Raw genomic sequence first — 27,894 nt, forward strand, 5'->3', positions numbered from 1 at the left:
GAACTCCCAGTTACCCCTGTCCTGTAACTGGGATTGGACCAGTTTATCAGTGGCAGGTGTTTAAAAGCAGCACTGAGATACGCTCATGGAAACGCTGTTGATATTTAGTCTCCTGTTGGGTCAGAACGAGTCGAGGAGGGCGGGTGTGTTTGGGCCCACCTCCGGTTTGTGCAGGTCTTTGAACGCCTCAGACCTTCTGTGGGTTTTGGCCGTGTGGTGTGGAGGTGACTGACAGCTGAAGCTGTTTTATGAGCTGAGCTGTTTGGGTCAAAACAAAGCGAGTGTGGGTGGAGCTGAGCGTGGGTGGAAGCTTGCACCCTCCGTGGAATGAGGGTTGAAGTGTCTGATGTGAAATCTGCCACACCTTAAGGCGTCAGGTGACCGGCCGGTTGTCTGAGGTGGAGGCGTGGTGGGTGCAGTCCAGCTGGTGGAGCTGCTGCCTGAGCGTCTCCGCTGCTCTGTGCCTCCTTTGATCTTTTTATAGCAGCAGATGAGACAGAATCAGTGATGGCTCGCTGCCCACGAGGCACACTGAGCGCGTGTGACCTCATTTCTCCTCCCCGCTCCCTGCTGCACTGCACGGTGGGGCAAGCGAGCCATTATCATTTCTGCCAAGTCACCGGTCGATCGTGCACGTGCGCGCACACGCAGGATTGAGCTGAGGCGCTCCTGTGTGCGCGAGTCTGTGCAGCAGCGGAGCATAAACGAGTTTGTCAGAGAAGAAGACGATGATGGTTGTTCACGGCTGGCACAGCGCGTCGTCTACTAAGGTGGGAGTTGGTGGTTCGATTCCTGTCTGCAGTGTCCTCCATCCATCAGTGTGAACCGTGGGCGTTTCTATGAATGAGGCGTGTTGAAACACTGTATCAGAATCAGCCCATTAATTATTTACTGGACAAAAAGTGAATTCTTATTTTTAACTCTGAGCCGAGTCAGAGTTAATCAGAACATCCAGCTGAATGTCTGTAAGTAATCACATTACATTGTCAAACTCAGGAACAATAAAGAGCACTACCACAGCTGTGGGTGTGGCAGCTGTGGCTGGTGACGAGTTAAACAGTGCGGTCAGTCACGTCTGCCTCAGCCTCCTGAAACACCCAACGCAGCTTTAGAACTGATCGATCGTGGCTCAAGAGTTGGCAGTTCGAGCCCCGGCTCCGACAGTCTCGGTCGTTGTGTCCTTGGGCAAGACACTTCACCTGTTACCTACCGGTGGTGGTCAGAGGGCCCGGCAGCCTCGCCTCTGTCAGGTCGCCCCAGGGCGGCCGTGGCTACAACGTAGCTGCCATCACCAGTGTGTGAATGTGTGGGTGTAGTATAAAGTGCTTTGGGACTAAGTAAAGCGCTATACAAATACAGGCCATTTAAAACATGAGTTCACCAAGAGTTTATTCAACAAAATGCCCCAAAGCCATTTTCTTCCCTTAAAGCAGCGCACTGAGCACTTGATAACAGAGCAAATGGACCTTAAGAGAAATTCTTTTTCGTACTGACAGACACCTGAAGCATTATGGGAGTCGTAGTTCTAAAACCAAGCAAACAAAAATCAAACAATGAGCAGCTGTTTATAAATAGTTTATTCACCTTTACAGTGTTTTTATTTCTTTATAAAACAAAGAGAGGAGGAATAAAAGAGGGGGGGTCAGATTAACATGTTGCCATGGTGATATAGTTTGTAGTCAGGTGGCATTTTTTGTTTGTTGATTGGAAACTAAAATGAACACCTGTGTGCAGCTGACGTGTGACACGAGGCTCGGAGTCGGGTACAAAACCACATCTGATCGAGACCACAAACCCCGCCCCAAAAAGGGGCCGTCCTTAAACAGCAAAGCAGAAGGAAAGTTATTGTTAGCATTGTGCTAGCGACCTCGTTTAAGCTAACGTTAATGGCTGTTTTTGTCGCCGTGAAAACAAGCTGAGCAGCTGCGTAGCGTCCCGCGTTCCTTTTAGTTTTCACTGGTCAAATGCGCCAAGACACGTCGTCAGCTTTAACGGATTTAAGGTGCTCGAGTTTATTTTGTTACCGAGTTACTCAACAGCAGGAGGTGGGGCTTAGTGATGACACCACACATCTGTGAAATATAGATTTAAAGGCAAAGAGGGAGCTGCCCGTTAATGACAGCAAATAATTCTGGATGTGTTGAAACAGCCATCAAGTGTTAACAGGAGGCCAGGAAGACACGGGCCCACATTTATTTAGTTATTAAACCTCAGTTAAAACGTATTTCACCACACCCGGTGGACTGACCAGTCAAAGCTTGGTCCACTAAAGCCTGGCCTGAAATCACGCTCGCCGTCTTCTGGAAGCCTGCTGAGGGGCAGCACCCGGGGCTCTAGTTTCTGTAGTTGGCCTGCAGGTTAACGTTTGAAGCTTTGGCCATGTTTAGACTGAACAGGAGCGAGAGGAGATACACTCTACGCCAATGATGTGTTGTTTTATGTTCAGGACTCAGATCTGGGGAACAGCTGACATCAGCTCATCAGGAAAGCAGAGTAATAAGACAAAAGCAGAACAGATGGCTAAACAGCCTGATCTGGACGAGTTTCTGTTGTTCTTTCTCTGACTGGACCAACAGACATGGTTTGGGTACACAACTCAGAGGAAACGTCTGAAACTACTGAAGGTGTGGTCATATGACATCCATCCGATTTACTTGAATGAAAGGAGGCTGAAACACTGACGCTGGTTTGTGAAATGCAGAATCCGTTATTCTAACGAGGTTCTCCGTGAGGATAACACGAGCAGACTATGCCACATGTCTTGATGGGTCCCAGTTCCCTTGTGGGATCAATAGAGCATCTATCTACAGACTGTTGCACAGAGAAACGGTGACACCTTAACCTTACGGCGAAAAACAAACAGAGTGTGAACACAGACTGTAATTACAAACGGACCCAAACTCAACAATTAGGAACACAAAGGCGTCCGAGCTTCATCGTGGCAGGTTTGGTGAAGAGACGCAAACAGCAGAGCTGAAGCACTGTGTGGTCGGGGACAGAAACAGGACGTCTGAGGAAGCAGGAAGTACCGGAGCTTGTCACAATGACCGCTTTTCCACTGGTGCCAGACCCAGCACACAGATCTGAGAATTGTTAGCAGATGTTGGGCTAATGTCTGCGCGAAAAGCACCCCACCCAGAGTCTGCCAATCACTGGATGAATTTCTTGCGGTAGGCCCTCCCGTAGCGTTTGACGGCACGGGTCCTAACTTCAGGAGCAGCAGGCTCTCTGGTGGGGCCGCTGTTTCAGCACCACAGCAGTGGGAAAGAGGCAGGCGCGGTGCATTAAAAGGCAAAATTCGAGGTTCCTTCACACAGAGTTGCCGCAGAATCCCTGATGATGTCAGAATCGGGGAGGAGTTTGACCCCAGCTCTGTTAACAGGTGACCACTTTCTATGAAACTCCAGGTGAGGAGAAGAGCTGAACGGAGGTTTGTATACAACCAACAATGAAAAGACACTGAGCACCTTGAACAGTCAGAGACGTGGACAGCACCTGCCTGGCCTCAAACACCTGAACCTGCTCAGCAGTGGAGAATATTACCAACATGAAATACTACAGCACTCAGTCTTCCACGTTCGGACCCATCTCTGGATCTCTGCAAGCTTCCCTTTGGGTAAAGCGGTGAGGTCTGCTGGAAAATCATTTGGAGAACCACAAAGAGTCAAAACGCAGCTTCTACCCATCGTTCTGGACTCGACCACGACCTGCCCCAAACCTCATCGAGTGACTGCGCTTCAGTAAAACTGTGGGTGTTAAGAACAAATCCACCTGAATGGAGTCAAACCTTGGACTCTGGTACAGGTCTACACTACACCCTGGTCACTGCTGAACGGGTCAGTGACAGGACGTGAGGCCAGGTCTGATAGCACCTAACAGGACTCGAGACAGGAAATGCTGCTGTAAAAATCCCAGTGGCTGTATGGCCACGCTGACGACACAGCTGCTGGGCATTAGAGATCAGGAGTGGACGAACACGCACGCTGCTGGTAGAGAGCACCACAGATGGACGACCAGTCCTGGGCTCGCTCAACAAGCTGCATGCACTGGCTGTCAGTAGCACCAGGCCACGGCGTTAGACGTGCTCACACAGGATGCCGTTTGTTTGGCTAAATGTCAATCTAACCTAAAAACCCTTGGCACTGATGAGGAGGCATTAGATCGGTCATAAGAGAGAGCACAAAGGAACAGTTGGCAGTTGCTTCAGCATCATCATCACCATCACCAAGAGCTCTGCAAACATGTTCAACCTTGGATGGCAAGAACGGGCGAGCTCCCAAAGATCTGAGGGTCAAACACACCTTCAGATCTTCTCCTTTTGGGGTCAAGCTCAAGGTTCAGCATCTTATTTATCCTGATTGCAACTGAACATGAGTGAAATCATCATTACTGATGCCTCTGCCTTCATTACAGGTCACCAGCTCTTTGACGTTAAACACATCTGGAGATCAAGATGGGAGGTTTTTTTACTGAAGGCATCGGCACTACAACTTTGGAGTTTGTGTTTTAGATCCTCATGGTGCATCCTGTGTGACCAGACCTGCCAAGACCCACAGGTTCAACAACAGAGACCCAGATACCACACCCACGATGAACTATCAGTCATAGCAGGGTCCACGATAGCTTTTAGCACCAAATGTGAGGACGGAAATCAGGCATCAGGACTAAAACTTCTACCTGTGCCCGACCAGGACGCAGATGACCCTGTAGATGCTCCGGACCATCGGACAGACTTTTATACGGTGTGACTGGCTGAAGTCAGACGGTGTTTATGGTCACTGCATTAGGCCTTATTATACTGTACATGTAATATCTTTATGCAGAACGGTGGATGTGCAAGAAGAAGCTTAATGGTCAAAACAGTCGTCCAAGAGCCCGCTTTAACTTTACATATGTTGCATGGCAAAGCCAAACCTCCAGTAGCTGAAACATCTCTAATACTCATTCTGTCAGTTTGAAACAAGTCTCAAACCTGCTGTGATGCCAACGTGACTCTCCAGCCATCGTCCCTGGTGTTAAAGGTACAATTTGCAAGAATATAAGTGCTTAAACATCTCCAAGAAGTAGTAGTGAGTAAAAACGATTAATAGTCTATGGACAGAGTAATAATTCTAGAGCGTTACCATTCTGAAAGATCAGAAACCAGAGACACACAGAGGCTGACCATCGTGATGGCGCCGCTCGGTCAGCACAGCGTTCCACCTGTTTTTTGGGCAGTGATCCCAAAATCCTCATGACCCCGACGAGGTCCCAGTGTCCATTCAAAAGATGCTCCAAATGGACCTGGCAGACCTTTAGCTTAGAGTAGTTTTACTAAAAAGAAATCCACGACGTTGTAATGATGGCACTGCCACGCTGCGGACTCCGGCTGCAGAAAGCCAAAGCTCACAAACGGCAGCTTCATGAGGACTACAGCGCAACACGAGCCGAATCAGATCTCCTGCACAGACGGAGCGCGCCTGGAAATATTTACAAGGCCGTCAAGATTCACTCGAGTGTCCTTCATAAAGTGCATGCCAGACACAGCGAAAGCCAGCGCTCTGGAGTCAAAGATTTCTGCTTCAGTCTGTGCTGGGGGCTAGCCTATATAGGTGTGTAGCTTAAAGCAGATCGCTGCAGGAATGGTTATACTGTGCAGTAGCTCATTTGTCGTTTAGCTTAATGATTGATATATTTCAGAGTACAACAAAAACAAGGTTCTTTGAAGTGTAGGAGCTGATTGAAAGACTGAACAGTCCTTCTGTGCAAAACTGAGGACAGACAGAGAAGCAGTGAAGCAGGTGTTCACGCACTCAGAGCATCCTTCAGCAGATGATTGACGGAGCTGCAGAGGATTGTGAATAATAACGTTTCTCATCTTCACTGTGACATTCAACAGCAGGTTGTCGCTTCTCTTTGTGCTTGGTCCCAAACTGGGTCCAGATCAGCGACGGGACCCGTCCGGCCAGTCCAAACAAGGCTCGGGGAGAAAAGTTCAGACCTACAGCCCAACCCAATTTAGACTGGATTAAACAGGCTGCTGCAAACTGGATCAGGAGTTTCCAGTTGAAGGTGTTTGAAGTATTTGGGAGAATAAATAAATGCGGTCACGGTGACCCGGGGGTTCGACCTTTTTAAATCAGCATCTCTTTTTACAAGAACAGATTCACCTCACCCAATGCTGATATTTTGCCAGGTTCATCACATGACCGTCTGCCATCATCAGCATCGTGGTTTCACATTTTGAGTCAGGTAAATTATTTTGGTTGTCCCGCAGTGATCCACGTCTCAGATTCAGGTGAAGCACAGGAACTGGCCTTCAAAGCTCCACGTGGGTCCACGCTCGACCTGAATTTGAGTTTTCAGCACACAGAGAGAAGCGTCAACACTGAGAAAGCCTGAAGAGAGCAGAGATGAAGACAGAGTCCAGACCACTCAGCACGAAACAAAGCTGGTCGGGAGGGGCTTCGTCCCACAGACGCCGCGGTGTGGTCACTAAAGAAGTCTACTCGTCTTTCCGTTTGTCTAGATTCAAGTTTTACTCCTTTAAACTGTGATTTCCTGCGTCACACTGTCCACTCGCCTGGCCCCGCCCACATGCTTACAAATCCATGTCATGTGATTGTCCAGCTGTGTAGAAGTTTGGGGGGTGGGGATGGCGAAAGTTTTCTGATCAGAGTCCCACTGATCAGCTGCGGTCCGCCGGCGATACTCCCCGTTAGCTAACCGCCCGCTAGTCTTCGTCTGGGTTCACGAGTGTATACATACATACATACATACTGGAGATATATATACACGTATATAACTGTATGTTTGCGTATTAGAGAGAGTGCGTGTGTGTCAGACTTTTGTGATCTGATTGTGGTCTTCGTCTTCAAACCCCTCGTTCTCAGGGTCCGAGTCCGTCGTGTCCGAGTAGCGGTAGTGATCCGGTTCGTTGTCGCTGGCGTCTGGCGTCATCGAGGACGTGCTGCTCGCGTCACAGTTGGCTCCTTCTTCTACCGTCTTGGTGAAGAACAGTTTCACCTGAAGCAGAAGAAGAAGCAGACCGTCAGTCTGGAGGTCACCTGCCTGCTGCTAACGCTTTTAAACTACAGATGGCGGGCAGCGGCGCTCTGCCGCTCATCGCTCTCTGTGCTTCTAACGAGTTTACACGCTAGCACAGCAGAAATCATCTTCCTGGTCATTACAGCTGGGTTTGTGCGGCTCGTCAACTTAACGAGTCTTTTTCTTAAAGAACAAAACAAGCAGGATATTTACTCAGCGCCATCGCCGTCAACGGCGTCGCTGCTCAGCAGCTTACCTTGAAGTTCGGGGAGAAGTTCCTGTTGGCCTTGTCCTTGTTGGCCTTGTCCAGGTCGTTCTTGGTCAGCGTGAGGACCAGGTAGTCTCTGTCGTTGGTTTCGCTTCCCGGCGTCATCGGGGTCTGCGGCGTCCTGTCAAACAGCTCTCTGGGTGTCCCCGCGCTGCCGTTCTCCATCCTCTCTGGGACTTCCTCCGGACCCGGGATGAAGAAGGTGTTGATCCAGAAATGGAACATCTTCTCCTACAATGAGAAAAAGCAGTGAGGAAACCAGGCCGGCCGTGCGCTCTGCCATCGTGGACACGTGTCCGTGTTCCACCTCCTCTGGTCCCCGGAGAAAAACCTGTGCTCCTAAAACTGATGCTGAACATCTACAGTAAAGACTAGTTTGAGTTTGGCACTGAATAACCAAGGCTGACCTTTGACCTTTGACTGTGAGGAAATATTCAGTCCTGCTCAGACACAGGGTCTGCACAAGACTCAGCACTGACCACAGACGGCCCTTCGAGGTGAGCCCAGACAAACTACACCAGGCCACATGTGAACCCCACTCAGGACAACAAAGAGGACTCCATCACCTCCTCACCTTCTTCAGCACCTTGTTCTGCTTGTGGAAGAACTCCACCTTGATGTCTCCACAGACAGGAAGTGGCTGCGGGAACTCAAACAGCATCAGTTTGTCTTCCCTGCGGGTGTGGCCGGGGTTAGAGGTGTGGATCTTCACCTTCAGCTGGTACACGACAAACTGGGGGTCTGCGGGGAGCACAGGGACACCCGTTAATTCAACTGAAGTCGCTCGAAGCGACAGCAGACTTACTGCTCGAGACTCACTGCAGGTGCCTCCGGTGAACATGGGGATGGTTTCAAACAGCATCTTGTGGAAGAGCAGAGCCACCGGTTTGTACTGCAGCTGGTTCTTCAGCAGGAAGTTGTAGTAGACAACGTAGCGCCGCTGGCTCGGGATGGTCACACCCTGAACATCAACAGATCAATCGTGAGGTCAGGTTATATCAGAGTCTTTCAGCATCCTCATCAGCCGCCTCTGCAGAGTTAGAATTCATCCATTCATTCTGTCACGCTGTCAGGGTTGCAGGGGCACCCTGGGAACACCCGGACGGGCCGCCAGGCTGTGGCAGGGCTAACAGAGACAGACAATCACTCACACTCACACCTGTGGACCGTTTAGAATCGCCAGGTAACCTAACCCCACTAGCTGCATGTGTTTGGACTGTGGGAGTACCCGGAGAGAACCCCTGCAGACACGGGGAGAACATGCTCAGGGTTTACCGCCCAGTTACAACCTTATTCATCACAACAGCTGCTCAAGGCGCCTCGTATCACGAGGCAAAGGCTCCACATGAACACAAAAAGGTTACCTTCTTGTCGTGGGTGCGGACCTCCCCGTAGAAGTCGAGGGCCTCCTGAGCTTCCTGGAACTTGCCCCGGTGCAGCAGGTAGGCGCAGATCATCACGCCGGTGCGGCCCTTTCCCGCCTTGCAGTGGATGGCGGCGACGTGCTGCTCGTCCTCGCTCAGCCACTTGTCCAGGTCCTCGCAGAACGGCTTTATCAGCTCCAGCTGGGGCGGGTTGTGGTCCTCGAACGGGTACTGAGCGACTGGGAGAGGAGGAGCAGAGCGACGGCTCGTTACCCAACACCAGACAAACACACTGCCTCTCAAAGGTCAGAGGTCACAAGAGGACAGGCTCACCTTGGCAGTTGAACTTTGATGAGTCGTAATGTCGCTCCGCACATCTGTGGAAAGGCACACAGATGTTAGGACTGGCCGCCTCGCCGGCAGCTGTCGGCACCTCTGAAGGAATGTTTAGCTCGCTGACGTAAGGAGCTGCGGTGAGAGGCGGAGTCCACCTGACAGACGCTCACCTGAGTACGTTAAAATGAACCCCTCACCCACTTCTCTGTGCTTGACGTCACAGTATTATCCTGTTTGTTAAACCTGCGCTGCTGTCAGTACACCTGGACCTGCTGAGCTGAGTCGGCACGCCTGTGGGCGGGGCTCCTCACATGAACATTTCCCACATCAGTGAGCGAATGAAAACTTTAGAACTGAAGGCCCGTCAGGCTCGACTCCTGAGGGCCCCGGTCCTAACAGTCTGGTCTAAACTCAGCTTTATGACCTGAACAGGAAGTTTTCATTTCAAGACATCATTACAGAGGAAAGCAGACTGAGTACTCACAGGTTGTAGATCTTATAGTGATTCTTGTGCTTCGAGTCTAAAAACCTGAGAGGAGAGGCGGGGCAAACCGTTAGGGAAGCTTTAAAAAAGACCGACTTTACTCACACGGCAGCTCCACGATGACATGTGGAGTGTTATTACAGCGTTATCACACTACAGTGTTATTGCAGAGTTTGCTGTGAGGCTGAGGTGAAAGTCTTTCATCCAGAAATCCTACGCCGAGCAAACCAGCTTTAAAAACCAACACGTGGTCTCCGCAGCGCCCCCTGCTGGTGTCTGAACACGACGCGGCTTTAACGAGGCTGACGTCACATTTCGAGCACGTCTGTAATCAATAAAATAATCTTCTATTATTGCTCAGCTGATTGAAGCTCGCTCACTTGTACACTTCACATTTTTGTGGCCCACCTTAAAGCAAACTTCCTTCTGATTTGCCAGGTTCAGGAAGCCTACTGAGGAGCTCCTGCTCTGGACTCACTGGAGATCAGTTTTCAGTGGAGCAATATCCCATATGGAAAAGATACATATAAATCTTATAAAGTTTGTATCTGTCTTGTGTGAAACTTGTATGAAAAGCATACAAGAGTGAAAACAAATATAAGATCCCTTGAAAAATTATATAATGAAACTTGTATGTTTTGGATACTTCCTAAAACAATATATGAAAGTAACGAGAAAGTGGCCACGTTCATGAGTAAATCATATAAGTTTTTACTATTTCTTTTCCATATGGGAATCACTGAGTCTGTGTTCTTTCTGAGCGTGGATCAAAGAAAATCTCCAGTTTCAAACTTTCGGTGGTTTTCGTTTGTGTGTCCATCCAATTTTTAAGATTTCCACCTTCGCTAGCAGCAGCGATCATTAATCCGTTAACAGGAAGTGACCCAATAACCTTAAAAACTGGGTTGTGCATTTTTTCAGTACGGGATCAGATTTCACAGCGATGTTTACAGGAGGCGCTGCTGAGCACTAAAAACATGGGTCAGAGAAGGTCAAAGGTCATCTTACCGAACCACGTCGTCGATGTTGTTCCTGTAAACGCCCTCCAGCCGCTCGGCGGGGAAACCCATCGCGATGATGTTTGGATAAATGTCTGATGGAGCGCCGCTCAGGACCAAACGTCTGAACACAGCTGGACCCCAAAAACTAGCACTCAAACATCCAATCACAGAGCTTCATACCATCACATGATTAGTCAGATCTCTCTCCTGGACTCCTCCCCCTTTAAGACAACCTTTGGGTTGGGTTTGGCTGCCCCTCATAAACAGAAGGTCTAACAGCAGGTGGCCGGCGCATACGACCGAAAACACAACAGTTCCTCTTTAAAAATGAATAAACCATCACATCATCGGAAACGAGTCGAGTTTCCCTAATCGATCAGTTTACCTCAGAAGGTGGTAACAGGTCAGGTATCAGAGTCAGCTGACAGGAAGTTTGCCAAAGCGATGAATCAACTGTCAGAAACCTGAAGAGGTCAACGACATAAAAACAGCTAAGAGAATAAAATGTAACGTCAGGCGTCTGTAAAGGCACAAAGCACCCCTACTCTGATCAATAATCAAACTGATCGGGACTTTCACTGTGCTGATCATCCTCAGTCCCTCCACCATAAGTGGCTATTTGCTTTCTGATCAATCAGTCCTGTTCAATCAGCTGCATGTGGATTGGTGCCTTCAGCCCTGCAGGAGGTCCTCTGAATCAAACTTTATTAACACAGGAGAGAAGCGAACACCACTAAATATGACCAAACAGAATAATCAATCATCAGTAGTGATCGATAGATTTCATTAATTCAGTGCTGGGTTTGTTATTTTACCAATAACACACAGGTTGGTCGATAATCGATATTCTGACCTACAGCAGATGCATCAGAGCAGCCTGGAGATGCTCCAACAGACCTCACGCCGAACTGCATTGAAAAATCTGCTAAATTAAGACTAATTAGCAGACGTGTCAGTGTAAGGGGACAGCATGAAGACGGTCGCTGCAGAAAAAACCAGCGGAACATCTGGACCATGAAGACCGACCGAGAACAGCCTTCAGGCACGAGCCAGCAGACACGAGCCCGCCTCTAAATGTGCGAATTTTTGAGTCCGGCTGCTCATCAGCAATACGCCCCACACCGAGCCGCCTCCTTAAATCACAGCTTTTCTGAACAGGCTTCTGCACGGCGCTATCTCACACACACACACACACACACACACACACACACACACACACACACACACACACACACACACACACACACACAAAGGTAAAGGATACAGGTCAGGTCCAGGTCGAAGCCGTCCTCCTGGTACCGCCTTTTGTTCCTGCTCACAATCCCCCGGATTCTGATTAAGGCAGCCATCGCTGCGCCCCGGCCTCCGGTGAGGTCTGTCAGCGGGTCAGAGATCACCGGGAGACGGTCTGTTTTACTGCGGAGCCTCAGCTGTCTGGTTACCCTGGTAATCCTGGGCAGCTAGCTCGCAGCTAGCCGGCCTCCAGTCCCGCGATTTCCAGATTTAAAGAATAACCCGCAGAAAAATAAAGCCCAAATAAAATCCAGTAGAAACCTCGACCCGAAGCAGCACGAATCGGTCCCTTTATCCGGCCTGCTCGCTGCCTCCCGAGCCCCGCTCTGGATGGATGCTAGCCGACCTGCTAGTAGAGATGCATCCGGGCTGTCGCTGCTCTTTTATGGATCAGAACAGGGGAGCTCCGAGGCCTCCTCCCCGCTCCCGCAGCGGGCCCGGGTTTCCAGATCCCCTGCCTGCAGACAAAGACCATCTGCGGAAGGACGGCCGGTGCGGAGCCGGTCCTCCGGACGTATCCAGCAGAGCTGTTCCCGGCCTATGAGCGCAGGAGAGCCGCCGTGCCTGAATGCAGGTGAGTGGAGAGAAACCCTCTCCGCCTCGGTGCCTTTGAGCAGAGCGACTAGACGACAGTTACGCATGCGTCAAGTCTACAGCAGGAGAGACGTCCACATCCGCCCGCCTTCAAAATAAATGACGTACCTCAAAGGACTTGTTTTTTTTTCTTATTCTTAAGCGTTTCCGCAAATGAATTTAAACACTATCATGGAAAAAACACATTTTACGTCCACAGTACAACCTAAAGACTTTAAGGACTTGTGTGTTCCATTTATTCAAGTTATTTAAGTATGTTTTTTTTAATGAATCGATCCCAGTGGTGGGTTAATAGTTAAAACACTTTTGAATCTTTCAAAAAAATATTAAATTTTTCACCAAACAGCAGCAGAACAGCAGATTTACTGATGTATTTATCATCAGAGGGACAGAGATGCTGCCAAATTTACCTATGGTGATAATAATCATAATAATAATAATATAAATTCCTGAAACATACTCATACATATTTAACGTTGTTAGTATTATTGCTATTGTACAGAATTTATCAACAGCTATTTCAGTTTGTTTTATGTTATCAATACATACATTTTTTTTAATTCTATCCTTAATTAGATTACTGTTTTTTCTTTAATTTTCATTTTATGTAGTTTGAATTAATTATTTCATTTATACGTATATAATTTAGTCATGTTTACCTTAATGTATGTATTAAAAAAAGAAAATTGATAAAAGACGTCATTAAATGACGTGTGCGGGTTACATAATTCACTGTAGATCGCGAACTTTGCTTTTATTTTGTAAAGCTGCTCACTTTATTTCGGTGGGTCACTTTTCCTGACTCGATGATGCTAACTTGTTAGCGGCTAGCTGCGCTGCAATGGTTGGTTGCCATGTTGTGACGCCGCCATCCTCCCATTCAGAAAAACTCTAGGAATACGTAATGACCGGGAAACCTGGCAACCACCGGAAGTTACATAATGCAGCATGCCGTCCCAGCAGAGGATGGAGTCCGGTTCCAGCAGAGTTTCAGTCCGTTTCAGCAGTTTTAAGGAGCTGAAACGACGTGAACATGCTGCTGAAACTGAAAAGTTGCGTTTTTCCACAGAAGCGTCTCGTGGAGGCAGCAGAGCTTCGGCGGAGCCACAGCGGCCCCTGGTGGACAGACGTCGGCGCGGAGATGCGTTCTCACATTCACATTTTTTCTGTAAACTCTTGTCTATGTTTGTTGTTTGCGAATTAATCACGTTTGCGTAACTTTTATTAATCAAAATGTGAAAAATTCATATTCATTATTTACAATACAATTATTACAATCAAAACTGCGCACGACAAACATAGATGTTTACATCAGCGCTGTAATTTGCACTAATCAACCGAACACTACTGTTATAACTTGCACATTACTTTTCTCAGTTTATATATACTAACTTACATGTTACATGTCTACTTGTCAATGAATAGGTACAATACATAATCTGTACTTTTCTAATTATTCTAAATATTCTTAACTATTTAAGCATCTTTCGGTATCCTGCTCATTTTGCACACTCCAGCCTTGGTTTGCCACTTATCTGTACTCTAACTTTAATAACTGTACAGTACTCTGTTTCGGTAACTATTTCCTATTTTACTGCAGGGCAACCTGCACGTGGCGAATAAAGCTTTGATTGATTGATTGATTGATTGATTGATTGATTGATTGATTGATTGATTGATAACTCTTGTCCATGATGGAAATATGTAAAAAGTTTGTGTTTCTGTTCTATATCCTGTTCTGTTTGTATATGTGTTTTCTTGCTGCTTTTACAACCACATTTCCCCCTGTGGGACAATTAAAGGATTATTCTATTCTATTTTATTCTATTCTAGGTCACTACGTGTTTCGATTTTGCCTGCAGGGGGCGCAGCAGAGTCGTGAGTTAAATAAAACGTAGAAGACGACGAGAATCCACATCCGGCTGTCACTGCCGTGCCGCAAAGGAAGAGCCAAAGGAATATCTGGACAGGTGAGCGTGATTCTACCTGACAGATGAGCCAGTTCCGCCCGGCTCCTCTGCTACAGGTGCCGGTGCTGCCGGTGCTCTTCGACGGAGACTCGCGTGTCTTTATCCGCTCGGAACCGCTCCGTGAGGCCCTGCAGCTTCGAAGGTCAAGCTAATGCTAAAGCTAGTCCTTTCGGTTTTACCGTGTGAGCACCGCGGGGTCCAGACTGTGTCCGGTTTTTAAAGATAAGTTGGAAGTTCCGGACCGTCAGGTGTTTGTTTTCCAGAGCAGCAGGTCTGACTCTGAGCTCAGGTGTAGACGATTATAACTCACGTATGAATATGTATGACCTGAGGTCAGCTTTCAGCCTCGCGCTGAGAGAAGGATGAACTGTGTTCAACCTCAGCTAAACCGCATCACCTGTACGTCAGCGATGCTGTTAGTTATAGCTTATTTTCCCATAAAGTCCACTACAGAATAGCTGTTGTCATGCGCAGTTATGCCTCCGTTTGCAACCACGTGATTGAAACCATACGAAGGATAAAAGAGCTTTGTTGTCCCACAGGGACGTTTGTCCTGGACAAACAGTCCAGCAACATGAGCAAAAATACAGTGCTGTCATACAACTCTGGCAAACATTTATGTGCACCGCCATCTTTAAACCGTTTTGCAGCTGCTTGCTCTGTAACCTCTGCGTAAAAACCAGACAGACCTCATAAACCATTGTAGCTGCCAGAAACCAAGACGTGACCTGATGTAACAACGTTCACATTTCATCATTGATTAAGAGAATTGTATTTCTGAGCCGCCAGACTCTGAAAAATGGCTGATTTCCAGGACCTTTAATCAGGGTCGATCACCAGGCTGAAAATCCAGCGGTTTTCAGTTTAACTACTCACAGAGTCAGCGGGAGAAGATGATCCAGCCGGCAGTGACGGTCCCTGCACCGAAACCTCAGCCCTGAGCATTTATTCCACCTGAGTGATGGGAGGCCACATCCACCAGACTCCATTTCAAATTTGGGCTGTTTAGCATTTCTGTAACATTCTTTCCTCAAACATCACATCATGACTGAAGGCCAGCAGCTGTTTGGACCAAACCCCCTTTAAAAACCTGCCACTTTAAGCTCCTCCTGCTCCTCCTCAGAGAAACTCCGTTAGTTCAGGAGGTCTTTGTGTTCACCTGGCGCTCAGGTGTCATACCTGCTGATGACTTCTTCGTTTGTGTGGCAGGAGCTGCTGAGCGCGACGATGGTCCTGAGGGAGGTCCCGGCCGAGAACATCGCCCGTCCTCTGGGCAGGAACGAGGTCATCGGCCTCCTTTTCCGCCTCACCATATTCGGCGCTGTCACCTACTTCACCATCAAGTGGATGGTGGACGCCATTGACCCCACTAGGAAGCAGAAGGTGGAGGCTCAGAAACAGGTAAGAGCAAGCGAGCAGCTGCATGTTTGATCTTCACAGGTGGCTCGGTCTCTGATTGGTTCCTGGTTTGGTGTCTTTCAGGCCGAGAAGCTGATGCGTCAGATTGGCGTTAAAAACGTGAAGCTGTCGGAGTACGAGATGAGCATCGCCGCTCACCTGGTGGACCCGCTGAGCATGCAGGTAACGCCTCGTGTTGTTAAACTGAAGCTGTTAGAAACTCCTAAAAGCTTGCCCGCCGACGGCGGCGCCACGAGGAAACGGGAAGCGCGTGTGGTTTCTGTACCTGCATGTCACATACACCTTCTCCCTGCATGCAGATCACCTGGAGGGACATCGCAGGTCTGGACGAGGTCATCACCGAGTTAAAGGAGACGGTCATCCTACCTGTTCAGAAGAGACACCTGTTCCTGGGATCCAGGCTGCTGCAGCCCCCCAAAGGTCAGAGGTCATTCACCTGCGTCCTGTTTTAGAGTCGTCAATAAAGCTTTATACAGAAGGGAGCAAGGAAGGAAAGGAAATAAGGAAACGTGAAGGTAAAATCTGAACATGGTCTTTGTAACAGGCGTACTGCTGTACGGACCTCCGGGATGTGGGAAAACACTGATCGCTAAGGCAACGGCAAAAGAGGCGGGGTTTCGTTTCATCAACCTGCAGCCGAGCACACTGACGGACAAATGGTACGGAGAGTCCCAGAAACTCGCTGCCGCTGTGTTCTCATTGGCTGTCAAACTGCAGCCAGCGATCATCTTCATCGACGAGATAGGTGACGAACGCGCGCACGCACACGCACACACACGCGCACGCACACACACACGCACGCACACACGCGCACGCACACACACACGCACACACGCACACACACACGCGCACGCACACACACGCACACACACACACACGCACGCGCGCACACACGCACGCACGCACACACGCGCGCACACACACGCACGCACGCACACACGCGCGCACACACACACACACACGCACACACGCACACGCACGCACACACGCACGCACACGCACACGCACGCACACGCACACGCACGCACACACACGCGCGCGCACACACGCGCGCGCGCACGCACACACGCGCACACGCACACACGCGCACACACACACACACGAACGCACACACACACACAAAGAGTGAAAGCTGAGCCGGAGAATAGAAAAAGTAGAAACGAGAGTAAAGACCTCGCCGCCCGCGTGTTTGCAGACTCGTTCCTGCGGAGCCGCTCCAGCTCGGATCATGAAGCCACCGCCATGATGAAGGCCCAGTTCATGAGTCTGTGGGACGGACTGGACACGGACCACCACTGCCAGGTATGCACACCTGTCTGTCACATGACCTCAGCGGTGACGGGGTGTTTCCTTTTAGTAAAGATGTTTCCACATGTTTGTGTCACAATGACCTGAGGAGGGCGGGGCCACTGTGCGTGTCTGTGTCAGGTGGTCATTATGGGCGCCACCAATCGCCCCCAGGACCTGGACTCTGCCATCCTGCGGAGGATGCCCACCAGGTTCCACATCAACCAGCCTGTACGTGACTTTCAAAATAAAAGCCTCAGAAGTCTTAAAAGCAGGGGGCGTGCTGATGGTGTGTTTGTCCCCGCAGAGCGTGAGGCAGCGCGAGCAGATCCTCGGGCTGATCCTGGAGAACGAGAGGGTGAGCGCACGAGTCACGTGACCTTGTCATCATTCTGCAGCGCTTTACGACAGTCCTTCTTCTTTTACTCGTTTAATGGACGTCAGCACAGGAAATGAGAGAAAAGGAAAAGAACAAACACACAAAACAAGTTTGGCAAAGGGAAGACATGTAGGGGAAAGGAAGCAAGGAAATGATGGAAGGAAGGAGGATGGGGTTGTAGGAAATGGACTGGAAATGGGGAAGGACACAAAAGGATGGAATAAGGAAGGTAGGAACAAAGGAAAGGAGGAAAGGGAAAAACGGATAAAGATTGAAGGAAGGTTGGCAAGGAGGGGGAGAAGGAAGGAAACAAGGAAGGAAAAGAAGCCGATGGGAAGGAGGGCGGGTCGACGGACTCGAGCTCGCAGCGACCGATCTGTTTTCTCTTCACAGGTAGACTCATCGATTAGCCTCAGCGACATCGCCAAGGAAACAGAGGGTTTCTCAGGAAGTGACCTCAGAGAGATGTGTCGTGATGCGGCGCTGCTGTGTGTCCGCGACTTCGTCCACGCTGAGAACGACAGGTGGGCGTCCAGGTGTTTCTGTTGAGGTGATCAATAACAGTGACGGTTCGCTCAGGTGAGGTTTCAGTGTCGGGTTTCTCTCTCGCAGCCTTCCAGATGACATCATCCGCCCGATCCATCAGGACGACCTGCGGCGCGCCATTGTCAAAATGAGGAAGTCCAAGACCGCGGGTGGAGCCGGCGCCCTGCTGCACGCCGCTCTGGACTGAACACGCCTGGATCACACGATGACCTCAGCTCAGCCTGCAGCCGCCGCCCCTCACGCTGACATGCCACTGCTTCCTGCTTGTCCTTCAGTCAGCTGATTGGCTGACGGTGGCGGGCTTTTCTTTTTTTTCTTCTTTTTTTTTTAAGAATCCCGAAATCCAAAATAAAAGCTGTTTGTCAGAGCTCGCTGTCACGCGTCCGCGCCGCCGGCTCCCAAGCTTCCCCCTTTACAAAACGCTCTCATCCCGGCGCCTGAAGCTGCTGACATCACGGACACACGCGGCGGCCATCAGGCCTCGTCGTGACAAAATGTCTGACGCCAGATGGCAGGAATAGCGTCTGACTATGGGGGGAGGGATGAGATGGCGGTGAGGCACGTTAAGTTTTTCAGGCATATGACAGCGTTCTGCGTCTCCTCGCCGTTTGTTGGGTGTGAAATTGTGAGGAAAGATGGCGGTTGGGTTCAAACAAGCCGTTGCAGCGAGGCGTTTAAACTCGACGCCTGTCACACAGAGGGCTTCTACAGCAGGCTTTTATTGTGAAAATCCTCCCAAATAGAGTATAAGAAACCCACCAATAATCAATCTGATGAACAATAAGTTTACAGGTGTGAAGCACAAACGGCGAGCTTCAGCCGCTTAAACACGATTCAAGCTGCTTTGATGAAATGACGTCGTTATTGAAACTTTGACTCCGAAACACGACGCGGACGCTTTGATCCGTTTACAGTGTAAATAAACAAACGTGGCGCTGATGGCGTTTCAGGGGAACGCTTCTCTTTTCATCAAGTGTACTTTATTTGTTTGTTTTTTTTATTTGTAGTTTTTAAGCTGAGCTGGTTTCTGTTAATCCTCAGAGCTCGCAGTCGTAACAGAAACAGGAAGGCGTCAGATTTTCACATTAAAAGACCGATGAACTTCCTGATAACACTGAATCATCGTTTCATCAGACGCAGGATTTTTTACTCAGTGTGTTGTTGCCTGTTTAAGTTATCATGTAATAAAGTGGCCAAAACAACAACATGTGACTTTTTCATTCATGCGGTTCTGAGGAAAAATGTTATGAAGTCTATTTCTTTATTTTATCAAAAATAAATTTGTCAAACATTAAAGTGTAGTTACGATGGAGGAGTTTCTTTAAACGTTAAATAATAAAGCTTTTTATTGAAAAAATAAATGACCCACGTTATAACTGCAGAAGCCACGCTTCGAAAAGAGGAAAACTTTATGGACGACAACAGATCCGCTGAATTTTGTACGTTTGCAATAAAACCATTAAAGCCGCTGTTACCAAGAGACGACGTTTGACCAGCTCGGACATCAGGACACGATTCTCACGTCAACAGTTCAAAGCTCTCCTTTGTAATCTGAACAATTTGTTTTCATTAATATTTCACATAAAATTACACAAAGTGAATTTTTAGAGGAACATTTGAAAATAAAGAATTTGTTTTGAGTAATAAAGAAGTAAAACAGTTTTCTACAGTTTCTTTGGTTCGAGCTGCTGTTTGGAAGTGTAACAGTGAACTTTGACTTTAAATAAGACACTTTGTTCTGTTTTGATGGTGAACTTTTTTTTTATTAAAGCTTTAAATGAAAAACCTTTGGATGAAGATTCAGAAAATAAATAAAAATTAAAAAAAAATACCCAAAAAGTTTTTGGCACAAAGTTGAAACATTTTTCACCCTGAACAAATCAAAGATTAAAATAAATAAAGTCAAAATGATTCAGATCTCAGCCCGACACCCTGACCTGGACTCACAATTTGTAAAAGACTTTTATTGTGAAAATCCTGGTAGAAAGAAAATCAACCACCGAAAAAATAAATTAAAGCTGAAGCTTCTCTGGCATAACTGAGACTAAAGGTGGAGGCAGGGGAAGGAGGGCACCCGACCTCCGTCACGTTTACCTGCAGTTTAACCTTCACACTTCCTGCTGACCCGAGAACATCAAAGCACATTTCACGTTTAACTTTTACCCAGAAACACTCAGACCTCAGGCCCCTGAAAACCTCAGGCTCGTTTACACTTCTGTACAAACAGAGGAGCCGCCCCCTGCTGGTCATTGGAAGGACTGCAGGCTGACGGAACCGTGTCCATCGTTTATCTACAGTCTGTGTCAGACTCCCTAAGTCAGACTTTGAGCGAACGAAAGGAAGAAGCTGGCCAATCAGAGCTCAGGTCCAGACATCTTCATGAGTTACATGACGTCTTTCTCCTGCTTCAAACGTCTGAACTGGGAAAAATTCTAGTGCGTGACTGGACGCTTGTTGTCAGGGGGTGGGGCTCCATGCCCCCAGGTTAGCAGGTGTGTTACGCTGTGTTCACACCGAACGCGATGGACGCGAATAGAGCGTCAGGTTTACATGTAAAGTCAATGGAAAGGCGCGATGACGCGCGATTGCGGGTCCCGCGAAAATTCGGAAGCAGATTTGCGTCGCGAAAACGCCAAAACGCGTGAAACGCGCGTCAGTGTAGCGCGTCAGGCGCGTTTGACGCGCGAATAAAACCACGCGCGTGAGTTTTTGTGTTGCACTTTGTGCATACGCGCGTTTCGCGTCTACCGCTCGAGTTGGAAAAATCTGAACTCCAGCGTCAAATCGCGCCGCGACAACCAATCAGGAGCCTGGTGACGTGGCTCTGACCTAGGTCAAAGGGGCAGATCCAGCCAAAGCCCTTCATTCTTCATTCAGTATGGAGGAAAAGCTGATCAGCGCCGTGGCTAACCACCCCGAGCTATATGATGCCAGCTCCTATTTCTACCGAGACAGGAATAAAAAGGACCTAGCTTGGAGACACATAAGTGAGGAGATCGGGCAACCTGGTAAGTTCATTCCTTCTTCTTTTTAATTTTCAGACTGACCCGATGAAGCCGTGCAAAAGCTAGCAAGCGCGCCTACTGTCCCGCGATTTTCCCACTGTTGTACAAATACCTTTCCGCTAACCAGATAATGCGTTTATTCAGAGGACATCTGCAGGAGAAAGTGGAAGAGCCTCAGGGACACATATAATAAGGAGAAGAGGTCAGAGAAGGAGAAGAGGAGTGGGTCTGCAGCAGGATCGGGGAGGAGATGGAAGTTCTTCGCGGTCATGGGGTTTCTGGACCCCTTCCTCACCCCGCGGGAGACCAGCGGAAATATGGTGCGGACCGTGGAGAACTTCTCCCCCGAGGACCAGGGACAGCCCGAAGAGGCAGCAGGGGAGTGTCAGTCAGAAGGTATGTTTACAATTAATTAATGTAGGCAGTTAATTTATGCGTGTTGTCATACAGGAATATATTTTGTTTATTAATAAACAGTATAAAGTAGTCCCGCTGTTCATCCGTCACCGCTTCGCCTTTTCGCTGATTTTTTTTATTGCACCGTACAGCTTTCAACGATGCGCATTGCATTCTGCAGCCCAAATGACAAATCTCCTCCGTGTCGTGTCTCCTGCGCTTGCCAAACTTATCATGTTTGGTTTTGATAACCATCACTTCAAATAGAAAAAAACAGCACAAAAACACTCATAACTATGACCCTCATTCGGAAATAGACACCTGCACCGGGAGCAAAAAAGGCGCACAAAAGTGGCGCCGCAGACGGAGAAAAAGCGCGGCATAATACTTTTACGTTTTAAAATCGACAAAGGTTTGCACTTTGAGAATCAACTTGTGAGAACTGTGACTACTGTTCATGTGCTGCAATAAATGGGAGACCACTGTATATAATAATAAGTATATAATAATATAATATTCTCTATGACTATTGTCTTCAACCTGTTAACATTTAATATTGTCTTGATAGAGTCAAGTTATCATGCAGCAGAGTCCTCCCCTGTTGCTTCTCCTGACTCCCCAGTCCCTGGTCCCTCCACTCCTGCTGCTGCACCCACAGGTATGAACATCAAGCACTGATAGCTTTTTACTTGCTTGGATTCCCTTGTGATCACCTTTACTAAATATCTACAACCAATCTGTTCATATCCTGGTTTTTTTCAATTTTGAAAATGACAATCTAGTAGCAGCCTTCTCATTTCTTTGTGGTGTTTTGTTCTGTTTTTTACAGGCCCACAGAGGAGGAGAGCTCGAAGGCGGTCGAGGGAAGGGTCCCAGGATGGTCCATCGGCGGTGGAGCTGGCTATCCTGGAGTCCCTAAAGAGGCCACGCCCGTCTGCAACAGAGTATTTCCTCCTCGGCCTTGTTCCTGCTCTGGAGAGCATGCCGCCTCAGACACGAGAATTCGTGAAATTCCAAATTCATAAATTAGTTTTTGACAACAGCACAGCTGTGCTAAATTTGGAAACATTGGACCCTAATGATCAGTAGTTTTCTGATGAGGCAGCAGCTCTCCAGGGCAGAAACAATGTTCTTATTCTTCTCCTCCTTCTCCCCTGAGGCTCTTCCACTCCAAGCTGGGTCCTTTTTATTCCTGTCTCTCTGTAAATAGTTAAATTTTATATATTTATGTTGAATCTTTTTATTACTGAATTTATATATTTTATCAAATAAACATTTATAATGACAAATGTCTCTGTTCTACTACACAGCAAATATTGGCACCCGACTTGACACAAGTAGAATTTATTTCATATTATACTAATGACAAAATATACTGATACAGTGGGATGCAAAAGTTTGGGCAACCTTGTTAATAGCCATCATTGTCCTGTACAAATCGTTATTTGTCACAATTTAAATTGTCAGTTAAATACATCATATAGGAGACACACACAGTGATATTTGAGAAGTGAAATGCAGTTCACTGGATTTACAGAAAGTGTGCAATAACTTTACACTAAATAAAGCAGGTGCATATATTGGCAACACATAAAAAGAGAAATAACATAAATATGTAGTGTATATCAATGTGTGTGTCTCCTATATGATATATGTAATTGACATTTTTTACTGTAACCGATTCATACAGGAAAATAATGACTATTAATAAGGTTGCTCAAACTTTTGCATCACACTGGTTATAGGAACATAGTGAAGACAAGTTACTTAAGAGAATAAAGAGAGGTTAGGTTATTTTGGAGTAGAGATCCATTTATTAAGAAAATTTTAAAAAGGAGAAAGTTCCCTTGTAGTTGTGGAACATGGATCCTGAGTTGGGGGGTGCCTTCGTCTGGACGTGCTTCCCATCCAGAGCTCCACAACAGAGGGGGAAGTTCCAGCGCTCCTGGAATCCCTCTGCGATGGACCGCCAGTCTTCAGTTGAAGGCACAGCCGTGAAATCGTCCACTAGACAGTCCCAGATGGCCGTCGCTACCTGGGGGATGATCTGGCTCACCATACCTATGACACCACAGCCATGCTATCATTCAACCACTGATAACAGCATAAATCGAATTAAATTAAATCGGGACTTGATGAGACCATCTGAGTATCACTAGAAATATTATAAACAGTACCAGTTTGCTATCGGTAAACACCGAGAGCATTCACTGTTAGCATAGCACATCCATGTTAGCAGTGTATAAACGATACACTGCTAACATGGATGTGCTATGCCATCAGTAAACGCCGACAGCATTCACTGTTAGCATAGCACATCCATGTTAGCAGTGTATAAACGATAGTTTATACACGCCGACAGCATTCACTGTTATAGCACATCCATGTTAGCAGTGTATACACGATACACTGCTAACATGGATGTGCTATGCCATCAGTAAACGCCGACAGCATTCACTGTTAGCATAGCACATCCATGTTAGCAGTGTATAAACGATAGTTTATACACGCCGACAGCATTCACTGTTATAGCACATCCATGTTAGCAGTGTATACACGATACACTGCTAACATGGATGTGCTATGCCATCAGTAAACGCCGACAGCATTCACTGTTAGCATAGCACATCCATGTTAGCAGTGTATAAACGATAGTTTATACACGCCGACAGCATTCACTGTTATAGCACATCCATGTTAGCAGTGTATACACGATACACTGCTAACATGGATGTGCTATGCCATCAGTAAACACCGACAGCATTCACTGTTAGCATAGCACATCCATGTTAGCAGTGTATAAATGGCTGGTTTAGCATATATTAGCACAGGTATCAATAAAGGACTACCGTATTGACCACTTTTACTAACCTCAGGCAGACGGACAGGCGCTCTGCAGGTGGGATTGAGCGCCTGTAATTGGTGTCTAGGCGGGCGATTCTGGGACCGACACGGGAAAGCAGGTCCTCAAACTGGCCGGGTGACAGACGATGATATCGCTGGAATCTGCCGTCATCCAGGCGCAGCTCCTGGAGCAAATGGTGAAACTCACCAAACTGCTCACGCGCCTGGAGGACCTGATGGACCCAGGTACAGCGAGGACGTCTTTTACGCTGCTGCTCTGCTCTCCACAGTACATAGAGAAGGGAGACTCTCTCTTCAAGCGCTAGCTCGATAGCTGCCATCTTGCAAAACCAGGTCTGGCACAACTCCCTCCCACATTCCCGGTTCACGCGCGTCAAAATATCATATTTTGACGCGCGATGGATTTTTCTTGGACACGCGTTGAGACGCGAATGTACACGCGTCAAATTAGGGGCGTTTGGGGCGTTTTATTCGCGTCCATCGCGTTCGGTGTGAACACACCGTTAGGCTTACAGTCCTCTGTCCCTCTCAGAGCTCCGTGTTGGGCGCTCGGCCCACCGCCCTCCCCTCGCACTCTCTATGGAAGTCGCAGCCGTCCAGCAGGTGGCGGTACGTTGCCCGGACGTCACGGTACAGCGGCGCATCCTCCGCCTCCAGCCCGGGGAATCGAACTGGCGACTCATTGACAAGTAGCTGCAGCCGTGGGCCTCGCTGGCAGTCGTACAGCACGAACAGCAGGTTGGCGGCGTATGGCACGATGAGACTGGTCCGGAAACGGCGACCTGCAAGACGCCACAGGGAGACTTCCTGTTAGAGCGAGACTCATGAAACAGCAGATTGTGGCTGTGACAATGATGTCATGATGATGTCATGATGATGTCACGCCACTCTCCAGAATGTTCTGTAGTCTGAACATCTTGTTTTAAATTTAAGGACTTTACGAGTGAACGTTTGGGAACATTTGGGACTTTAATGTGACATGAATACATTCATATTTCTGGAGAATCACGTCTCAGGACATACAAGTGCAGTTCCTGGAGGACTGAGGATGACAACGACGGCGTTTTTGGGTGTTGTGTCAATAAAAACAAGAAAAACTTGTTCTGCTCTCTGATTGGATGCTATGTTAGAGGTGGCGCTTCTTACCATGCTGTGAGTCGTAGTTGGTGGCAGTGGGTGGAGTTTGGTCCTTGTAGAGTCCCAGCAGAGAGAGGAGGGGGAGGAGCGTCTCAGCATGACCCACCAAGATGGAGGCGGGCTCTGGGGACGCGTCAGTGGACCTGACGGAGACACGATCGGTTCAATCAGTGATCGATCAAACCAAACGATTGGTGACGGCAATCGGAGCTCAGAAACGAGCACAGCCGCTCGGGAGCCATGTTGAAGCGGCTTTGGGTGGTTTTTACGAAGCATCACCTAAATGAGCTTCGCTAGTTGAAAACCACCTTCAGAGCTGAAAAACACGCCAACAAACAAACAACGATCGCAGGGGCCCCACCCACCTGCGAGGACGACCGGCTCTGTCCAGCGTCCTGAAGACGTGATGGAAGAGCGGGCAGCTGGACAGGCTGTTGATCTCGTGGCCGTGCGAACGCTTCCAGTACTGCTTCAAGTCCGACTTGTACTCCAACACCTGCAGACGGCGAGTGGGGAGAGGAAACCCACGGACCAATCAGAGAGCCGTAAAAACTTATGAGCCATTTGATCGCTTTACCATCGACAACCTGACCTGAGAGCCATCTGCAGCATCACTAATCAATAATGGATAATGGATTGCATTTATATGCGCTTTACAGTGCCACTATTCACTCCCTCTCACATTCACACACTGGTGGAGGCAGCTACAGTGCAGTACAGTGCATGCAGATCAGTGCAGATCAGGTCCTCTCAGCTGTCTTACTGATCCCGGATCAGCCTCGGAATAACGCGGAACGTTACCTTTGCGTCGCTCTCGTCAAACAGGAAGCACCACGGCGAGTGCACGTTTTTGATGGAGAGCTCGTACGAGCACAAGAAGAACGCCGCCTCCAGCAGATCTACAGGAGGCACAGAGGGACAATCTTCATCACACAAAAAACACCGCCCCCTGTGGGACAGGAAGTCCACAGAGCGGCATATGGAGAAATTTTAAAAAGCTTAACTGCATCATGGGAGATGTAGTGTGTGTGTGTGTGTGTGTGTGTGTGTGTGTGTGTGTGTGTGTGTGTGTGTGTGTGTGTGTGTGGGCATAAGAGACCTGGTGTGAGTCGGTGGTGAGGAAGGCCCAGCCTGTCGGCCATCCTCCTCCTCACTCCCTCCATCTCCTCGCCATGTTTGAACTTCTCCACCTCCAGCAGCGCCGTGCGGTTGTTCTCCACGCCCTCCACATAACCACGGCAACGGTCAAAGAAACGCATCAACTCATCGTCCACCTCGTGGCTGTACTCCGGCTCGCCATCTGCCCAAACACAAAGGTCAGAGGTCAGGCTCAAGGACTCACGTTATTGAGAAAGCCTCTGGGGTGGCGAGACTCACCGTGGCATCCCCAGCGGCGCTGCAGCCCCTCCTGAAACGCCTCCACGCTGCTCACGCAGCGATGCTTCGAGCTGGTCAGGAAGCGCACCCTCCTCTTCCTCACACTCTCCTCGGACAGCAGAGATGGGAACACAGACGCCAGGCGGCTCGCCAGCTGACGCAGGTCATCCCGGCCCTTCATCACCAGCTGACCTGAGGAGCATCATCATCATCATCATCATTATCAGGGTAGGTCATACGCTCTGAGGTCACATGGTCCCCCTCACGCATTACGTTACTAACAGTACACGATTAGGATGATGTATTCAAGTATTTATTTAGGCATTTAAGTATTCGAGTACTTATTCATGTTAATATATTCATGTATACATGTTCTGTACTGACGGTCGCGGGCTCACCGTCCATGTCCTCGGTGTACCACGCCTCCCAGCGGTTCCGGATCTCCTGCAGCCAGCTCTCAGATCCGCCGGAGGCCCTGGAAGCTTCGGTCCGGACCAGCTCGCTCAGTTTCCGGATCCTGCGGATGTTCTTAAGGGTCGGGTAGCGGCTGCCGTGTCGGATGACGGCGGTGAGGTGGACCGGGGAGCATTGCTCGGCCGGGGGCGGTCTCAGGACCGAAGGGTCCGCGGACAGAGGGTCCCGCAGCAGGTGCGGGTTCACCTCCTCGTACCGGGTCTTGGTGCCGAAGTACCCGGCGATGTGCGGGATGTCCGGGACCGACAGGGAGGCGAAGGACAGGCGGGGCACGAGCAGACCCAGACTGGCCAGCAGCACACCTCCAGCGGGGTGAAACACGGAGAACATGTCGGCGGGGACCGGAGAACTGAGCCGGGGAGACAGACGGGGTCCACCTGCTTCCGCCTTTCTTGCTTTGTTGATGTTCCGGGTTTGTGTGACCTTTAACCTCCTGTTTTTCCGGTGTGCGGGCCGACCAAAAAGCATCCGCGAGGTTTAAAATTCAACATTTTTCGTTAAACTTCAACTTCGATGAAAAGTTGAGTTATGTAAAAAAAAAACTGCCGGAACTAATTTAGTGGTTAAAAAAAGAAGAAGAAAAAGGTTTTACCCTCTGAAGCTTCAAATTCAACACATCAATATAGAGAGGCACAATACAGCTTCCGCTTAACGGAAGCCAAAATAAAGGCCC

At 48.6% G+C, this 27,894-nt stretch overlaps 4 protein-coding genes across 6 annotated transcripts; 2 read left to right on the forward strand and 2 right to left on the reverse strand.

Moving 5' to 3' along the window:
- Positions 1-1,559: 1,559 nt before the first annotated feature.
- Positions 1,560-12,439, reverse strand: ptenb (phosphatase and tensin homolog B). 2 transcript variants are annotated; one of them, XM_004565233.5, is made up of 9 exons: positions 11,744-12,434; positions 10,487-10,571; positions 9,479-9,523; positions 8,992-9,035; positions 8,659-8,897; positions 8,114-8,255; positions 7,869-8,035; positions 7,283-7,525; positions 1,560-7,005 (listed from the first exon to the last, which is right to left on the reverse strand). In XM_004565233.5, the coding sequence occupies exons 1-9, from the start codon at positions 11,826-11,828 to the stop codon at positions 6,820-6,822; spliced, it is 1,236 nt and encodes a 411-aa protein (XP_004565290.3). In that variant the 5' UTR covers positions 11,829-12,434; the 3' UTR covers positions 1,560-6,819. The 2 variants fall into 2 exon arrangements, with proteins under 2 accessions (XP_004565290.3, XP_004565289.3); XM_004565232.5 differs by having other exon boundaries at positions 7,869-8,255; positions 11,744-12,439.
- A 1,762-nt stretch (positions 12,440-14,201) lies between these two features.
- atad1b (ATPase family AAA domain containing 1b) lies at positions 14,202-19,172 on the forward strand. 2 transcript variants are annotated; one of them, XM_004565231.5, is made up of 10 exons: positions 14,202-14,336; positions 15,546-15,737; positions 15,819-15,917; positions 16,055-16,175; positions 16,300-16,500; positions 16,951-17,057; positions 17,184-17,273; positions 17,350-17,400; positions 17,815-17,945; positions 18,034-19,172. In XM_004565231.5, the coding sequence occupies exons 2-10, from the start codon at positions 15,564-15,566 to the stop codon at positions 18,152-18,154; spliced, it is 1,095 nt and encodes a 364-aa protein (XP_004565288.1). In that variant the 5' UTR covers positions 14,202-14,336; positions 15,546-15,563; the 3' UTR covers positions 18,155-19,172. The 2 variants fall into 2 exon arrangements, with proteins under 2 accessions (XP_004565288.1, XP_076743909.1); XM_076887794.1 differs by lacking the exon at positions 14,202-14,336 and adding an exon at positions 14,350-14,478.
- A 248-nt stretch (positions 19,173-19,420) lies between these two features.
- Positions 19,421-22,774, forward strand: LOC112436229 (uncharacterized). Its single transcript, XM_024805600.2, has 4 exons — positions 19,421-20,975; positions 21,117-21,368; positions 21,937-22,026; positions 22,198-22,774. Exons 1-4 carry the CDS (start codon positions 20,846-20,848, stop codon positions 22,455-22,457), a joined length of 732 nt encoding a protein of 243 aa, XP_024661368.1. The 5' UTR covers positions 19,421-20,845; the 3' UTR covers positions 22,458-22,774.
- A 385-nt stretch (positions 22,775-23,159) lies between these two features.
- On the reverse strand, positions 23,160-27,863 carry minpp1b (multiple inositol-polyphosphate phosphatase 1b). Its single transcript, XM_076887793.1, has 8 exons — positions 27,146-27,863; positions 26,748-26,939; positions 26,470-26,670; positions 26,172-26,269; positions 25,736-25,866; positions 25,380-25,513; positions 24,240-25,015; positions 23,160-23,429 (listed from the first exon to the last, which is right to left on the reverse strand). Exons 1-7 carry the CDS (start codon positions 27,687-27,689, stop codon positions 24,762-24,764), a joined length of 1,554 nt encoding a protein of 517 aa, XP_076743908.1. The 5' UTR covers positions 27,690-27,863; the 3' UTR covers positions 23,160-23,429; positions 24,240-24,761.
- Positions 27,864-27,894: the final 31 nt, after the last annotated feature.

This window comes from Maylandia zebra, linkage group LG8 (assembly GCF_041146795.1).
Source record: "Maylandia zebra isolate NMK-2024a linkage group LG8, Mzebra_GT3a, whole genome shotgun sequence".
Lineage (NCBI taxonomy): Eukaryota > Metazoa > Chordata > Actinopteri > Cichliformes > Cichlidae > Maylandia > Maylandia zebra.